We start from the raw sequence: 18,150 nt of genomic DNA, 5'->3' as shown, positions 1-18,150 counted from the left end.
GTACACTGTAATACCTAGGCGTAAACCGTCAGTCCTGTTACTGTCAACACTGTTAATTTTTTAACGGTTACACAGTTGACATAATGGTAACAAGGTAGACATAAATACATTTAATCACCAATAATATGACAATTGAATTAAAGACACACTTTGGTTAAATCTTTATTAATGTGCACTTAGAGTTACCACATAGTTTATGCACTGTTATGTAATTAGGAGAAATTGTGTTTCCTGAGTTACAATGATGATCTCTACCCCGGTGTCATTTTGGCCATTGAAGAAGGGTATTCACAGATCAACTGCATGCACCACACTGGAAACAACCGATTCTTCTGGCCAGCTTGGGAAGACATGATTTGGTGCCTGTTTGATGACATTATCAGATAAATCCCTTCTCACTGTTGACTGGTTACTGAGTATCACATGGACATTCAAAGAGAGATATGGGCAAAACTTACTGGTTAAGCTAAAAGACTGAGCAAGTCTGGGTAGACCAATGGCAGAAAGGCTTTTACTGTTATTGAATTTTAAAAAGTCAGTCAGCTATTTGAAGGATAACATCAAAATAATTTGCCAAGAAAACCACATGCAGTTCTACTGCTGAAGATAGGCGTACTTCAGATAATAATTTATTGTATTTTTTACTGTTGTATGTTATTTAATGCTACATAATCATGGGAGAGAAGTAGCGGTTTGGGGTTTAAGACAAATTCTTACCTAATATGAATGTTTGAGTTTGTTTGTTTTGTACATATGTTATTTAGTCATAGAATGTATATAATGAATGACTATGCCTTTCATTGTCATGGTTGTAGGTATGCAGGATGCATGGAGCAGGGCGATCATCAAACATTCCTTTATTATTTCTGTAACTCACTTGAACGGATTACTAAATAATGAAGAAGCGCAACAAACATGAACTGAAGCACATAACGCAAACAATGCCTGACCAAAAGGCAAACCAGGGTTACTTAAATAGGGTCCCCAATTAGAGTGCCCTCTGAGGTTAGGTCCTGACTGTGACTCCCGGGGGCATGGAGATGCCTAGAGGCCCCCAGCCAGGGGAAAAGTCAGTTCGAAACTTGGCTGCAATGGTTTAAATTTAGTGTTAATCAAATAAAAACAGAGACGTATGTTTTTTCATCCACTTTTCCAGTTCAATTAAGCAGGATTAGGCTGCCCTGACTGTTCTGAACAGTTCTTGATCTTATTTAAAACAAGTCAAACCATACATCATGGCAAAATCTTATTGAAATCTTTTGAATTTTCAATCAATTTGCCATCCAGTCAACTCTGTTACTATTGTCAACCCTATTTCTGGTAACATTTCATCTTGCATGAAAATGTGCATGAAAATGTACAAAAGTTTCAGGCTAAATAATACGCTTTGAAAATAGAATCTACACACCTATTACAGTTTTCAGTTAAATCAATACAAAAAAAGACCAAGCCGTTATGCACCAAAGGGCATTTCACAGTAAATAACGTTTGTTTCATTAAAAATCTTTAAGTAAACCATTAAAATATTAATTCAGAGTTAGGAAACAGGGTTGACATCGGGTCAATAATGAGATTGGGTCATTATTGTGTCAATAACCTTTAATAATAACTTAAAAAAGACTTAGGATGCTGAAGTAGCACCATCATTTTTGATACAGTTAAGGATATCCTCTGTCCAACAAAATACCTAAAGGCCCAATAAAATGTATTTAAAAAACAACTTCTTCAAAGTAAAAGTGCAACCATTTCGTAGAATGACGCATATAGGATATTAGATACAGATTTGTCTCTTGGGTACTGTATAGAAACCAACCAGGTTGACCCCTACAGACATGCTGTAATTTTTCAAGATCAGTATGCAGAGAACCAATCTTATTACGAGATATTTTTCAGAGTTGATGTGATTGGTTGAAATGCCAATTATTGAACAATATAACACAATTGGGCCGCCTCTGTAAACATAGCCATAGACAATGCATAAACATTTCTATGACAGGTTTGAATTTAACACTTATCTCAGGCTTACGTAAAAGCAATAGTGCCAATCCAAACTAAATGTGTGTCATAGGCCAAAACATTATTTTCTTTCAAAATCCAGTGCAGATTGGTTATCTTAGACTTCAACAGTGGTTAGGTAAAAAAAAAAAGATAAATCACTGATCACTCATACAAGCATGAACAATTTAAAAGCTTTACATTTTTATTGTTTGCAGTTTTATTGTTTGCAATCTGCAACAGCAACCAATTATTTTTTAGGAAATAGTTTTCAACATTCTGTATAAAGGAATCAGGCTCTCAAGGGAATATAAAACTGTAAATACTAAACTGAACATGGAACTGCTCTAACACCTGCTCTCAGCTGGTCAAAAATGTAAAGAGCTCTTACATTAAGCAAATTGGGGGGAAAAAATTGAAGTGTAAAAGAAACGTGGAGAAATTAAAATACCTACAAACATGATCATAAATACTATATACACAATGAATACAGGTACACGTATGACAGGAAAACAATCATAACATTTTGAACACAACAAATTGTATGTGTTCAGGGCCACACTTCAATTCACAACTGGATCAGCTGCTTGCCTAAATAGACATTTAAATAAAAGTAACTGTAAACATGTTTCCAAAAGCTAATTTATAGATTCAGTTTCTCTGGTCCTTGTACAAAGGGCTGAAGGGTAAACAGAAAGCAAAGTGATCATTTTTTCATGATGCACTTCTTCCACTGCTTAAGCCACTATTTCCTTCAGGTTGATGTGGTGAATAATACAATGTGGAGTAGATAAATGTTGTTATTCATGTAAAAATATATATACGGCCATTGAACACATTGTTAATGCAGGTTCACAACAGTGTCTTCGCTTCTAAAAAAAAAAGGATGTCATGACCAAAACTGTAGCTAGCATTACAGGTCTGACTGGTCATCAGTCACAGACAATCTTTTTTTTAGCTTAGTTTAATGTAATATGTTGTCATTTTGTCGCTGAGTAAAAGTACAGATATTTTGTTAACCCTTTCTGTTTATAACGGGGGTCATGTGGCCTAGCGTGGTCCAGCGGACTAGGCTGCTGCCTCTGTTGCTCTGCATGAGTCTAAATTCAGACCACTGCTCTTTCATTTTACTTTCCAATAAAGCATAAACAAATGTCTGAAAATGTACATTACATTTGGATTCGTTTTTTTGTATAATGATGGCTTTTTGGAGTAATATGGGCCATTGTGGGAGAACAATGGGCTGGTAAGAAATGCCATAATCACTTTTTGGTCCAAGTCTGTCAGATTTTTTTGCTACAATTGCCTCATACATTTCTAATAGAAAAAGATATGATTACAAACATCAAGCCACGCACACATACACACCCGCAGGCACGCGAACACGCGCACAATGTTTTTGTCATGACAAAATTTAAAATGTGCACTTCGAAAAGGTTTCCCTGACAGACCTCTGGGTTGGTTAGTATTGCAGCACTTATGTCACTGTTAACATGAAAATATAATTATACTGAAAAATGCACCGCGAGCGGAAAGGTCACTTGAAATGAGAGAAGCAAAAAAGTATTACAGAGCTCTCCGAAATAAAATGTAAAGTTCGAAAAAATTTCAACAGTCTTTACGCATTTTTCCTCCAGTGGAGTGACAGTGGGTGCTGTTCATTAGGCACCGAACCGAGAAAAAGAAAAGGTTGAAAACGGGTATGAACCGCCCTCTGTTTCATGACCTGCTGCACAACACTGTTAAACATTTAGGTCCGGTTTCACAGACCCCGATCAACGCTAGTCCTGCTTCTGAAAATCCAGGTGAGTGGAGATTTCTCAGTCCGGGACTCGGTGAAACCGGCATCGGTGAAACCGGCCCTAAGCTCCCTCACGAGCACAGGCCTCACATTTCTGAGGTGTCAGTAGCGGTTCATGAGGAGGCGCGTGGCATGCGGTTCAGTCCAGCGGCCCTTGGAAAATCAGTCTCACGTAGCCGCTCTCGCCGACCAGCTGCTGGACGCAGAACGGACAGGCGGCGTGAAACGTGTGCGTGCCGTGCGGCAGCGGTATCTGGCTCCAGAACGCCGCGGTCTTCTCCGAGCACACGTGACCGCAGGGACTGAAGGCGTGCGTCGGCGGCGCCGCGTCCAGGTAGAACCCCGCCTCGCAGCCGAGCCACAGGGGCACGTACGGCCCCCGGGCCCGGCACATGGGGCACTCCCTCTCCCGGCCCAGCTCCACCGCCTCGTCCTCGGGCTCCCGGCCCGGGCCCCCCCAGCCGTGGTAACCGTGCACGTGGCCGCATCGGAGGTAGGCCCAGGGCTGTTTCTCGTCCAGCACCTCCTTGCGGCGGAGGCTGGGGAAAGCCAGCGTGTTGAAGCCCACGGGGCACTGGGGGCGCCCGGCATTCAGCTCCTGCCGCAGGGCCTCCAGGTGCTTGACGGTCGGTGTGCGCGAAAGCCCCTCGGCCGTGCGCCAAAGGAGGGTGGCACCGCACAGGTCGATGAGTGAGCCATCCACCAGCTCCTGGCTCTCGCTCTCCACCTACAGGAGGGAGAAAAAAGGAGACACGGAGAACCATCATCAGACACTGGCAAAGACGAACCATAAACACGAAAACAACACTTCATTAAAAATACAATGCTAACTGAGCATGCCGTGGCTCTGTATTCTGCCTGGATGAAATGCCTCGACTGTCCAGCAGATGGCAACCCGCTGTCCACATGCTACACTGAATATCCTTTGGGGTGAAGAGGGGATCCTCGGGACTCCATTTATTTGGCGAGATCAATATACCGCAGTGTTGTAATGAGTACTGTCAGGACTAGCGGCACCTCAGTGTTAGAGCAGAGAAACTTTGTTTTGGTTTCATTCAGAGTGCAGGCTGAGTGTTGTGACTAAACCGATTGGCCAAGGGTCTTTGACACTCGCTGGCTCCGTCTTATCGGACCATGGCATTTCCTTCCCACGTCACTGGCCCGGGAGGTGTCTTGCTTGGGTGTGGGCTCATTCCTGTTCCTCGGTCTAAATGTCACCACATCATCATTATTACAAGAGCAGTGTGGCACAGACCTTTGGTCATTGCTCCCCAAACGGTGGTGAAGTTAAGAGGGTGGGGGTTTTCAGATTGAGATCCAGCTTTCCTCACATATCAAACATGATTAACTAAATAGAAATGTAAAGAATTGAGCAGGCATTACGGGGGACACCCATTGAATTGATGAATTTTCTGTTCATATTTCTGTCCGACAGACCGGAATGTGTATAGATAACTTTAGAAAAACTGGGCCAGCGGGACAACATGAGGAAATACAGAGGAGCGGCCAAAAGCACCGGGTGGCTACGTTGTGTTACCGATCACCTGCTGGCTGTCGAAAATCGACCATGATTTACAACGTACAACCGTCTGGAAATGAACGGAATAAAACATTTCCCAGACAGAGATATTAGGACGCCCAATCACTGCTTCCAACGTTTCTTTGTTTGTGTGGGTTCACTTTTCTTTCCGATAGCATGTCTGAGCCTAAACGTCACTACATTCAAAATGGTGGTGAGGTTAGGAGGGGATTCCTGTGAGACCCAGCAGACTACAACGTGTCCAGGCCCTCCTGCCAAACTGACTGTGTGGTCTCTGGAAGGAGTGGATGGGAACTGAAAGTCAAGAGTCAGGGTTTTCCAGGGGGAGGTTATTATCTGTGACGTGACAGACACCAAAAACACTATAAATCCCATGCTTATTTGTTTAATGGACACATACACACGGAGACACAGACACACACACACACACAAATTAAGCTACATGCACTTACTGAAACAGTTTCTTTGCATTACAATTCAGTACACGTGAACACATCCAACCATCTAAAAACCTTTGCGAACCAGACTGTTCTGTACAACTGGATAATCATTGATGAATTAATGACATTTCACATCTGTTTTACACAGCTGTTGTTTAATGATTTAAAGGGGTAATCTACAGTTGCCTAATACATTTCTGGACTTTTGAACCAAGACTATAATTTACCTCATGAGCTTAGTACATCTGTCGTACCCCAGCAGAAGCCAAGCTACAACTTTGTTTCACTCCAGTGTTTGTAAACTATGGAAATGTAAGCAAACACCACAAAGCCTCAAAACATTGGTAAAATTATAATTTTGATATCATGAATGGTCAGTCTTTGCATCTCTACTGCTGTTTATGAATAAGAATGGTTACTCCAGCCCTATTTATAATGTTTTTTCCAAAACAGAAGTGTGTAGACACTTTTTTACTGTTTAAACTGCGGATTACTGCTTTAATGAAGTTACCTGACCATAAAATATGCTCCTCTCTAGTGTGTCGGAAGAGCTAATGCTCAGATTTTTCTTTCAAGACATCAATTGTTCTAAGTTAGTTAGTTATTGGGGACATTCAAATGATTATTTGCTGCTTCATTAATGACTTCTCAAAACAATCTCTCTGAAAGACAAAGCAAATGGAAATTAGCTTATGGGGTATTTCATCACAGCAGATCGTCCGGTAAAATTTCCTGTATTACATTATTTTTTTGTGAGTTTTAGTAGTTAGTGAATGTATTCTTATACAGGGCCCAATCAACAGACATTAGTCAGCAGCAACACGTGTGATGAGGTACTGACTGAATAAACTCGCAGCGATTACAGTCAGCCAGTGTCAATGGCTGAGGATGTCGGTTTCCCAGTAATTTGGTCATATGAAAAACCAGACTATAACATGCCATGTTGAAAACCCATAATACCATGATTGGGCAGCTACAAACGGCAAGCACTCAAAAATTCAACAACCGATTGTTGGACGTCTGCGAACAGGTCCTACATAACCTCAACGTGTCATTACACTGACGAGAAGTGGTAGCCTTCTAACCCTGTACTGACCAGTGAAAAGCTACAGGAGAGGCAAACAGCAGACAACCTTAAAGCTGAATTAGCTACCGTCATTGCGGAACGGGTGGGGGATAACAGTTGGTGAGAGCGGTCATCCATAACATCGCAGCAAACATTGTGAAAGTCCAACGATTGGAAGTCTGAGATCTGCCTCGCACGCATGCTTCAGCTGGCCGTAACCCAGCCCCGTCAATAACTTACAGAGCGCATCGTAGCAGCGAGCAATAAGACGGTGGCGCATTTCCACCGCACAAGCAACCCTTTCCTTTCACGCGAAACAACTTGTCCACAAACACTCCCTCATAAGGTGCCGCGAAACAAGGTGGAATTCTGTTTACCGGGCCTTGTCGAGCAACGATGGGTAGTCAGTCCTGTATCGGACCGTCAGTGGTGTACCGTTTGGTGTGGGCCCTCAAGAACGACCACCCGCGACCATCAGACGGCAACAGCAACCTGTTCAACGCCTTTGTAAATGCACCAGACTGATTCAAGGCGGTGGACAGCTTCAATGTTCTACGACGCCAGGCACCAAAAGCTGAACTTTGCTGCCATTGATATATGGACTGGCACGAGACCTCAACCGGAAGACATAGCTATCCTGGAAACATTGGTGTGTTCATGAAAAACCTATGCTACTGTGGTTCATTCATGGCTCTTCATTTGTGTCCTTATATGAATTCCATCAGAATTTGTCTTATTTTGTTTCATAACAGTGCTGCTTACATGGACAACTGTAAAGTTAAAGCTGGAGCCGGCAACAACCTAAAGGCCAAGAAGAGCATTAATCTGTCATGACAGAGAACATTTTCACTTGTAGGCTGTTGTGTTACTTTGCCTGCATATTTTCTACACTTTTTTGATGTATGTTTTTGCTGTCCACACGATTTAACCAGAGGTTGTTTGTGCATGTTTGTCTGTGTTCCATCAGGTTAACTTACATCTCACAGTTTTCAAATGTCAGAGTAAAACTAACAGAGGAGAGAGTGTATTAAATGTGTGAACAACTGGCCGATTTGGGACCTTCTCGACAACCCCAGCCTGGTTGGTGAGTATGGGCAGAGCACAACTGATTGGACCAGCTGTTGATTGCTGTTTTGGGCTTTAAAAACAGCCCTGAAAGGGGAGTTTGAGGAACACGGATCGGGGTATTACTGACAAAAGGAAGGACACCAGTGAAGACGTCTGCTGACAATCACCTGTTACATGGAGCGCCACAAATGAACACTGAGGCTGTCTACCTTCAGTGCGCACTCAATTGTAATTAGTCATTTCAGGAACTCCAACTATATCAATCCAATATGCTATCAATTGTTATGTCCTCACCACAAAGTATAGGAACAGCCTGAATTGTTCCTCATTCTTTTACAAACTCAGTATAGTTCTGTTGCTCATTTTCATTGTACTATTTTTGCTTGCTGAAGATTACTCATTGTATTCTCTCATGGCACTCTGGCTTTATATTTTGAATCTTTTGAAAAAGACATTAGCTGTTCAATATAAAAAGACATTAGCTGTTTTCCCAATAATGTAAAAGTGTGTGTGTGTGTGTGAGTTTCAAAAGTTTGAATTGAAACGCTCAACAGTTAAAAAGAAAGCAACATCATATAAATCAGTGATTCATTTGTTTTTGCCAAAGAAATTACAGTAGGTGAGGCTCCCAGAAGTTTTATATAGACTCATAAATACCAGAATACATTGCTCTGAGGCAACTGATATATTTAACTCATCTGCGGTAGCGGTCATACAGCGCAATTGGACAATACTCTAAATAACAGAAAACCAATAAGAAAATGGCAGTAAAAAAAAAAAAAATGCCAGTCCAGATCCTTAGTACCTGTGTTTGTCTGTAACCCACCAGTCTGTGAGTGCAGGCGTGAATGTATCTCGTCGCCACCTACCATTTTGCCCCGTTGCTGAGCCGAGCGCGTCTCTCGGAGGGTGAAGACGTCGCCACAGACGGAGATCTCTCTCCACACTCCCGGCTTGGAGTCCTGCGTGAAGCCGTGGCGAGGGTGCATCACCAGCACACCGTTAGTGGTCAGTCCGTCCATCTGACCGTCCCGCGTCGTCCATTTAGCCGCTTTCTCCTGGAAGCCGGACAGGAATAAGCAATGGAGGACTTCAGAGGTGGAAATATCTCTCATATTTTTAAATTAATAGTTTTTTTAGGTTATAAATGGCTTGAAGACGTTTTAAGCCATTTGATATATTCACTGCATTTGGATAATGCCGAAGACCAAGACCATTCACGAGTAACCCATGTGAAGCGGAACACATTATCACATACGACAATGACGAGATGAGTCTGATGACTTGCAATATGGAAATGTAATATGGATCCTCTACAGGGGACATTTAGTTTTTGTGCCATCGGGCGTCTCACCCCCAGGAAGATGTTCTTGGAGGAGTCGAAGCCGGCGGCGTATATGCGTGCGGTGTACGGCGGGCTTCGCTGGCAGATGATCCGGCAGGCGAAGCGCGAGATGGTGCTCTGGACCGACTGGGTCTGGCCGTCTCCGCCGGGGCCCTGCTGACCACCAGGCACTGTGTCTGTAACCACAAAGTCTATGGGGCTCTCTGTCGAACGACCAATCTGGGACGGGAGGGAAACAGGGCATGAGGTATAGGAGGGTGCACTTGTTTAAGTTCTGTAAGGGGATCCAAAAAAAGCTTCTTTCTGAAATATATACTGTAACCAATTCCATTTAAAAATCCATTACATTTGGATTTTCCAATTCCAAATAAAGGAATTCTTGAGGCTTTCTTGGTGGGCTCTCAACTTTTAGCTTTAATGAGATTGTGGCTGTTTAGATAACTTTGGACTAGAACTGTTGAGTTGGCTAAAGCACCTAAAGACCTGGGTCTGTAAGAGTGGATGGTGGAGCTTAAAGGGGATATCACACAGGAATGTCTGAAGGATGGTACAAAGTGTCTGGACCCCATATGGCCTGTAAGATAAACTGCCTGGTCAATCAGCTTAGGGAAGGCACGTCATTCGTCAAATGTAATCTGTATAATCTATACGATGGGTGAAACTAATCACCACCATACTGCAATACAGGTGTTCCAAGGGAAGCCTATTTCTGAAGATGTATGGGCACTTTTTTTATTTGTAATCATTTTTTGTTTTTATGTTAATAATATTACATAGATAGATGGAGACCTGGTCCTCAGATCAGAACTCCTACCGTGAGACTAATAAAATAAATACAGGCTCTGATACCTATATCAATCAACTAGAACAAACTCTACTAAGTCCTCTGGCTGCAGATCTGACGTGATGTAAAATGGCATTAAATTCAACTAAGGCAAAGGGAAATGACCACCACCCGTCTTACTACATGATCTAACCCTTTCAGATCTACTGGGCCTTCCAAAGGTAATCTATCTGGAATTCACAAATCATATAGGATCAAATTCCCCAAAACACAATGAATACCACGGCCGAGTCATTGACTTGAACGGGGACGACATTCTGTTCCTACGCATTTAATCTGAGAAGCAGGAAATGCTTTGCCCGTGTGAGCTTATGTCCTAAAATGGGACTACGGGCCGATAAGGAGCCGGGAGCGACTTTGACCCCAGTCACTGAGATGACTTGGATGTGACAAGCAATGGCCCACCAGAACTGGTTCCAGTGATGACACAGACGAGTACCCACTGACCTGGAACATGTCTGTGCTGCTGTCCAGAGTGTACTCCACCACCACCGTCTGGGCCCGGGACAGGGTGTAGGAGATGCTGTGCTGGTCCTTATTGCTGATGGCCTGCAGGTGGCGAGGCAGGAGGCCCATGTTAGGAACAGCAGTATGGCACAATTTAGCTCATAATTTCAGGAGGTATTCTAACGTTTCCCAACTGTGGGTAACCCAGTATGCTTTTTTTTGTGACTCGGTCCTCAAGTGCCCCTGTTTCAGAGTTAGGCATGCATCTCCTCAAGGGAAAATCTGGTCAAAAGCCAATGAGTTTGTACGAAATTCCCAGGTGCCGGTTTTCCTAAAAGCATTTCAAGCCTTTGGCCATCCTAAGGCACTGTTCGTTGTTAGAACCGCACAATGCTGTTGGGAAACCAGCCCCAGGTTTGTAAGCAATATCCGGACTAGTCGGGGTGTTTTCTTGCTCCCACCTTGGCTGCCTGGGGCGTGCATGCCACGTGCACTGTGCTGGGCTTCACCCCGCTGGCTTTGGGTCTCCGGCACAAAGCAAAGCGGCTTTTCCGTCTCCCCCGGTCCCCGTTGGGTAGGGAGCCATTGTACCTGTGGAGACCAGGACACAGCGCAGGTTAGAAAATAGCGCACCTTGAACAAAGATGATGCAATGTGACGTCGATGCACGAGTAAACTCGGAAAGTGGGTCGATTTCCACAAACAGCTAAATGCGTGACGCAAATCTCATATTTTGTCCTGTGGCTACAGTGTGACCAGACTTGTGTGACTTGGCACCTCTCTCGTTGCAGCTTTAATCGAGACATCTCGGCCGTGGGGTCCTAATCTGGTGGTTCTGAAGCCACTCAGTCATACCACGAGTTTGCCACAGCAGACACCGTGTGAGCCTCAAGGATGCAAATTGAGAAGTTTGAACGTCGATCAAAGGGACTGAGTACAGCCGCATTTACAAAGTCAATCCAAATCTGAGTTGGACTGCCAGTGTAAACACTGTTGTTATGACGAAACCAAACCTCTGTATCCAAAAACAATGGAAACAAATGAGAACTGTGTGCGACTCCCTCACTCAGACTGTACGGTAATTCCCTGGTGGAGTGGGGGTCAACCTCGTCGGCAGCTTTCTGTTTGTTGCTAGTCAGCACTGTTAAAACAACAACCAATCCTCTTATGCCCCATCAGAGGGGGTGAACTAAGAGGTTCTCTTTTGGTAGTAGCTAACCCCTGCAAGCATCTGCCGCCTAAACTTTCAGATAGTAAGGCTGAGCAGCTGCAAAGCTTTTATTAGGAAACCGGGGCTTTCCTGTTGCTTCATCAAGTAAGCAGCAATCTACATTTTCTGGACAAACGTATGTATTAACAGTATGAATTAACTACTGGATAGTTCAGGTTGTTGTTGACGACTCCCTACATCTACTTGCAGAGTCAGTTGAACCTGTGAAGACCACTTGTCTTTGTGTGTGGTTTGCGTTTGCACAATTGTTAACTAGTGCTATCACAATGAATGGAAGTATATGTGAACAGCTAGCATGCTAGGCTATTACTGCAGACATCCAAAATGTGTGCTTGTGTGCTAAGCTACAGTAGTTTGCATCTTTGAGAAACTACCTTTCACTTACTTTTCAATCATCTGCACAGTGAATGCGGATACATAACAATTATGAAGTGCATCAGTCCTTATGAATCCATTCATTGCCTACAATCCTTTGGCCAAAAAATAAATAAAACTAAATAGTTAACACTTAACACTCAGCTGGAAATATATCTACAGTAATATCAGCTGAGTGTTTGGTTCCCCCCAGGCAATTACATTTTACTGCTGAATGTGAAAGTGACAGAGTACTTTCGAAGCCACAACAACCAACCACCAATTTAGCTCACATCCTCCTTCCGCGCCACACAGGCTACATTATTCTTTGCCTGAGTAAATGGCCTACAGTCAGGAAGCCAGCAGAGGTCTTTTGTTTATCCTAGCTGTGGCTGAGTTGCAGTTTGCATTTAACTGGATTTAGATTCAACTAACCCTGCCACCCCCCTCCATAAAACTATGCCCAGTTCAAAAGTTGTACATGTCTATGGACCGATGTGTGTCAGAAGTTTCTCACATTTACAGCATGAGGGCTGACTGGCATGTATCAAAACTGGTAGTGCAGTTTCAACATACTACAGTCGACAATAGTTTCCAGTGAAGTTAATAAGGCAGTTTCAGACCTCAAATAAAAAATGCATAGTGTGACTAGTCAGGAGTGGTGGCATCCTTCAAATCCAATCCTGCTTCTGTCGGCTGAACACCGCGATTAAGCTACTTCAATCAGCAGTGTTTGAGGAAGGGGCTGGAATCAAAGCCTTGCGAAATCCATGTGGCCCAACGAAACCAGAGCAGTCCTTTTTGTAGAACTGCCCCCAGGCCCGACCTCCACCCGTACACCCAGTTTACTTCCCCTTCTTACCCCAACACAATAAGCTCTCCGTATTTGACTGGCACTTTGGTGGAGGCCGGGGTGGTGGAGATGTTTTCCTGGTCGGGAGAGAACATTGCCGCAGCTGTCAGTGGCTGGTGTTGGTAGTGGAGTGGGCGGGGGCGGGGGAGGGGGGGGGGGGTGTCGAGAGTGACGAGGGGCTCTCCCACGGTGAACACTCACTCGTCTGTCTCCTGCCTCAGGAGTCCGGTCATCCCCCTGCTTGCTATGCCTGCAGACGAAAACAGAGGGGGAAAAAAGCAGACGAGACATTTGGTCAGGATCAAACGGCCCAGCAGACAAAACAAGCATGCCAGGTGTGTCTAAAACAGCAGTCTATTACTCAGTAAGAGAAGGCACAGGAGACTTAACGGATAACTGAAGGAACAACTGAGACGGCTGTCTCCAAGGCAAATGGCACACAAAAACACAGTGATTACTCACACTGACTGTTGTTTGTAAAATATTGAGCATTACAACAAATAAGCAAAAGCTAAGACTGTTTTGTCTCCTGAGAGAAACGAACCACACTATCTATTCTACGGAGGTAATGGAACACGCCAGAGATGCAACACAGTCAACTGCTGTCCTTACTTGGCTAACCAGTCATCGCGTTTTTCGATCCCTTGCTGTACCTTTCCCCGAGACCTAGAAACAGACCAACACGCTGACGCTAATACCTAAGACAGCACAGCTGTTTACATAGCACAGCACAACCCCTAAAGCAACCAGTAACGCAAATCCATCAGGCGCTGAGGAAAAACAGCTCCCCACAGCCAGACAGGCTCCACACCAATCTGTAGCTTTCCTGTTACTGCTGGGAGAGTTAAGAGAAGCAGGCTCTCAGCATTGCAACGGTGGGGGACTTAGCGGGGTGCAAACAAAGCTAATTAGACCAAACACATGTCACACCCCTCTCATTTTCAGCGGCCTACCGCGGGCCACAATGCCAGTGTTGACCTTGGCTCCGTCTTTGTGCAGAGATTCTTATGTAAGTCTTGTGAGCAAGAAATGCTCCATTACAAGTTGTCTGACCACACCTAACTTATTGAGATTAATTCACACATTTCAAATAGGCAGATTCAACGGTGTCTTCTTGTGAAATGTGTACACTTTACTTCAGGTTATGAACTTAATTGTTCATAAACTGAAGTATACACAGTTCCTCAAATGAATTCAAATTAAATCATTAAATCATCATTAACATAAAAAAATGGTTTGATAATTATATAGGCGCAGATCCCCAGGGCTGGAAAACTGTTGCACAGCTGCAAAGGATGGGGGGGATATGTTGGTAGTTAGCCGCAACTGTTCAGAGTTTGTTATTATTGACTGTAATACTTTACACAGAATGAGTAGACCGAATAGCTGATGGAAGAAATGGGATGTGGTCAACCTCAAGTTCAATACAGAGTGTGGTAACATTTCAGCAGCCCCATCCCTCAGTGGTTTACCAAAACCAAGGAAGGATGATTAACCCTTTAAAGTAACTCTGAAAAATTAATTGATTGTTCACTTGTTTTTAACATACATTCGTAGAATTGTATGAAAACATATGCGTTCTGCTCAACCTGTAGAGCATTGTAATTAAGAATGTTTTATGTACAGACAGTCAATGCAGTCCATCAGTATTTGGACAGAGACATGTCTTTTTTGTATTGGTTCTGTAATCCAGCACTTTAGATTTGAAATGATAGAAGAATGATGGGGTGTTAATACAGGCTGTCAGCTTTGATTTGAGGGTATTTCTATCCATATTGTATGAACAATTTAGAAACATTATTTCCACATAGTTTCCCTCTATAAGGGAACCTAAAGTATTTGGACAATTCTCTTCACAGTTGTCTCTTATTAGGCAAGTGTGTTTTTGTTTTCATCATTAGTGCATGCATGAGAGCTGTCCATGTCTAGTCTTGATCCTAAGTTTTTAATTTGCATTTGGAGTCGGTTGCTGGTGTCTGACAACAGAAGAACCAAAGAGGTGCCAATGAAAGTCATCATGATGCAGATGAATCAGAATAAATAGATCTGAGTAGAGACAGAAAATTTGACGTACCAAAATCAACTATTTCATACCATCAGAAAGAAAACACTAGTCAGCTCAGCAAAGGTAAAGTATCTGGTAGACCACAACAGCAGTGGTTCCCAAACCTCTCCTGCAGACCCCCCCCCCACCCAGCCATCCCACAGTTTAGTTTTTGCCCTGAACTAGCTCACCTGATTCAACAGGTAAGGGTTTGTTCATATGTTGATTCAGGTGTGCTAGCTCTGGGATGCATCTAATAGATGGATTGGCCGGGGGGCCCCAGGAGAGGTTTGGGAACCACTGCACTGCAGGAAGACCTCTACAGTGGAGACAAAAGAATGCTCACCATGCTAAAGAAAGAAAAAAACAGGTCCTTCTAGTTCCATGAACCGAATCAGAACAAAGTGTCACTGGGAACTGACCTGAAACATTTTACACTGACACCGGAACAATTCCGCAATCATCAGCAACACTCCGCGCTCCGTGGTAGTTACCAGGTAAACAACACTGTCGCCGGGTTGATCTGCCTTTCGGGTCATTGGTCGGGCCAAGCACGAAGCCTTGGGGCACTTTGATGGTTTCTTGTTACCAGCGTGAGTCCGAAAGGTCCGCGTACATGTTATGTGAATGTCATTTCATTTGTTTACACGACAGTTGATGTAGTATAAGTGGGCTCTAAGTCAATGTGCTTCAAGCTTTAATGAGGGGTTTACATTTGGAAGGGTGCATCGGTGTCTGCTCGAGGGATGGATCTGAGCTTGACAACTCCCACCACCAGAGTTGATAATCTTCTGACCTGTACTCCACACGCTGACCTCACCATATGCTCCCACAGACCCCCAAGTCCAATCCACTCAGCTCTCAGCGGGGATGCACCGCAGGGACACACACAAACAACCCCTCCACAGCTTTAACACACTCACACTCATTAATACAATACAACAACACACATGCTTTGTCTTGGATTCTTAGAGATCCTGTGGCTGGCTTAGCACACGGAAAATACATTTCAATGCATTATTGGAACGGTCTGTGATAGAGGGAATAACCATATTGATAGACTATTTCTTTTTGATTGACAATACTCCTGAGTTGAGCAGCGTGATATAGGCAAAGTCCATATTGCAATAAATAGCCTGTATTGATGCAATTACAATAAATAGAACAATTATCCCATTGACAATCACCCCAGGATGTCATGTGACCACACGAATCCCGGATCAGTGAAGGACCGAAGACGGGTCACCAGACACCCTTTGGTCAAACAAATGTCATAGTATAAAGCAGCACAGGGGGCCCATCATCCTCATTAATATGAAATAGTACATTGTGTGTAAAATGCTACTAATTTGTTCCTGTGTACATGAAACACTAACAGGCCTTAGAGTCTCTAGTGTAATATTCTAAGTCTCTTAGAATAACTATTGAAAACTGAGCCAGCTAACTAGCTAAAAAATGTGTTATGGCTTGAAACAATATACAGCCGCTATCCCTAAATTCACATGGGCACATGGGATTGTCAAGCAGGTTGATGTGTAGGAAAACCTCAAACACAAAGTATGTTCGTTGAATAGCAGTGGCACTGACCTAAAAAAGTAACCGATCTAACAAAAGCGTGCTAGACTTGAAAGACAACAGGGAAACAGAAAAAACAGAGAAAAAGTTCAGCACATGATAAAAAAACAAAAACATAACCGACTCAATTATGGGTCATAAACCGTTGTTCCATTGTCACGTGTGAGTCTTTGAAGTGAGTCTGTAGATTTAATCAGGAATTGCCAGCTGGTGGTTACAGGAGCACTCAGATCTCACCCAAGTAAAGATAACATGCTGCTACTGTGCATTACAAAGATGGTTCCTTCAAAGGCTTTTACCTCTTTTGACCTATTTTATCACAGTTTCTCACTGTGAGACGGAAATAACACATTTTCACATTCACAGTACTTAAACAGTTGCACTAAAGTAGAGTGCTTGATTGAGAAATCAGTAATCAGTCTAGGACCATATTTAAATAAAATACAAATATTTATTTTCAATAATACCGAGGGAGGCTTTAATGGTCCCTCTGGGGCATGAGGAAGGTATGTGCTAACCTTGTCCTCAGACTGGTTCTTTATAGGGAGGCTGCTCTCCCAGAGTCCCTCACAGGGATGCCTCAGTGTGGCTCACGGAGGACAGAGTCATATATTTAAACAAACGGCTCTGATGAAGGAACTCCTCGGTGGTGGGACTCCGCACCTCAGGGCCGGATGAACGGGCCTTCTTTACATCGCCAGTCCACACGTCGGAGGCTCTCCTTTTCTCCGGGGCTGATGGACGCACAATCTGCCACGGGAAGTAAGGCCAGGTGTTTTCCGATGGGTACGCCAGCATCTCATCGAAGGACATACAGGGTTTCCGGGGCTCGTAGGGTTGAGACTTCCAAGACCAAACCGGACCAACGGTCGGGTCATCTCTGAAACCATCCGTGCACCAAGTGTACAATGACACCCTCAGGTTGGCCAGTCCAAGGAGGTTTGTTGATGGTCTGTCACCAAAAGACCTGCACTTCAATTTGGCATCTTCTTCAGTCAGACTGAAATTGTTGTTATTAAAATATCTGATGTTGTCCGCCTTCCCGTGATTGGGTTTCTTTTGTTTACTGTAAATGTGGGTGGAATCTGCAATATCTGTGGAGCCACCGCACATGAAAACGGCGAAGAACCACCACAAATCTGTGCTAACACCCTTACGCTTCATGTTAAAATGTTTAAATTACTTTTCTTGTGGTCAGAAATTGATATTTTCAAATTGTGTTGCCAAGGAAACCAACCACAACACAGCTTTATGGCATAATTATTCGGAACTCATTGAAGTCAGAAGTAATATCAAACTGTTCAGTGCAACAGCCATTATGACATTATGAGTTTCTTCAATAACTGACATACCAAGGATGTAAATATTTAGAGTCCCAACTAATTACTTAATCCCAACTAATTACTGTCAGCAACCTGTAGATCATTTGTCCTGATTCTAAACCGGTTCTGCTTTCAAAATGATGTTGAATTAATGAAGGAAACGTAGGTATTTTGACGTGGGTCACTCACATATTTCCTTGTCTATGCCGTCTGATACTTGCCGTA

General features: G+C 43.5%; 1 protein-coding gene across 1 annotated transcript; it reads right to left on the bottom strand.

Moving 5' to 3' along the window:
- Positions 1 to 1,584: 1,584 nt before the first annotated feature.
- Positions 1,585 to 13,130, bottom strand: LOC105021524 (E3 ubiquitin-protein ligase pellino homolog 1-like). The gene is made up of 6 exons (XM_010889266.5): positions 12,994 to 13,130; positions 11,008 to 11,137; positions 10,547 to 10,648; positions 9,265 to 9,474; positions 8,780 to 8,968; positions 1,585 to 4,523 (listed from the first exon to the last, which is right to left on the bottom strand). Exons 1-6 carry the CDS (start codon positions 13,077 to 13,079, stop codon positions 3,936 to 3,938), a joined length of 1,305 nt encoding a protein of 434 aa, XP_010887568.2. The 5' UTR covers positions 13,080 to 13,130; the 3' UTR covers positions 1,585 to 3,935.
- Between the last annotated feature and the right edge of the window lie 5,020 nt (positions 13,131 to 18,150).

This window comes from Esox lucius, chromosome 9, assembly GCF_011004845.1.
Source record: "Esox lucius isolate fEsoLuc1 chromosome 9, fEsoLuc1.pri, whole genome shotgun sequence".
In the NCBI taxonomy this organism is placed as follows: Eukaryota; Metazoa; Chordata; class Actinopteri; order Esociformes; family Esocidae; genus Esox; species Esox lucius.
This window is presented reverse-complemented; position numbering and strand designations above follow the sequence as displayed.

Excerpts from the sequence above, each read along its gene's own strand:
- LOC105021524 (XM_010889266.5), bottom strand. The coding sequence starts at position 13,079 with ATGTTCTCTCCCGACCAGGAAAACATCTCCACCACCCCGGCCTCCACC. Across the intron at positions 9,475-10,546 it reads GCAGCACAGACATGTTCCAG|ATTGGTCGTTCGACAGAGAG; the intron begins GTCAGTGGGTAC and ends CTCCCGTCCCAG. Across the intron at positions 8,969-9,264 it reads CCAAGAACATCTTCCTGGGG|GAGAAAGCGGCTAAATGGAC; the intron begins GTGAGACGCCCG and ends TCCGGCTTCCAG.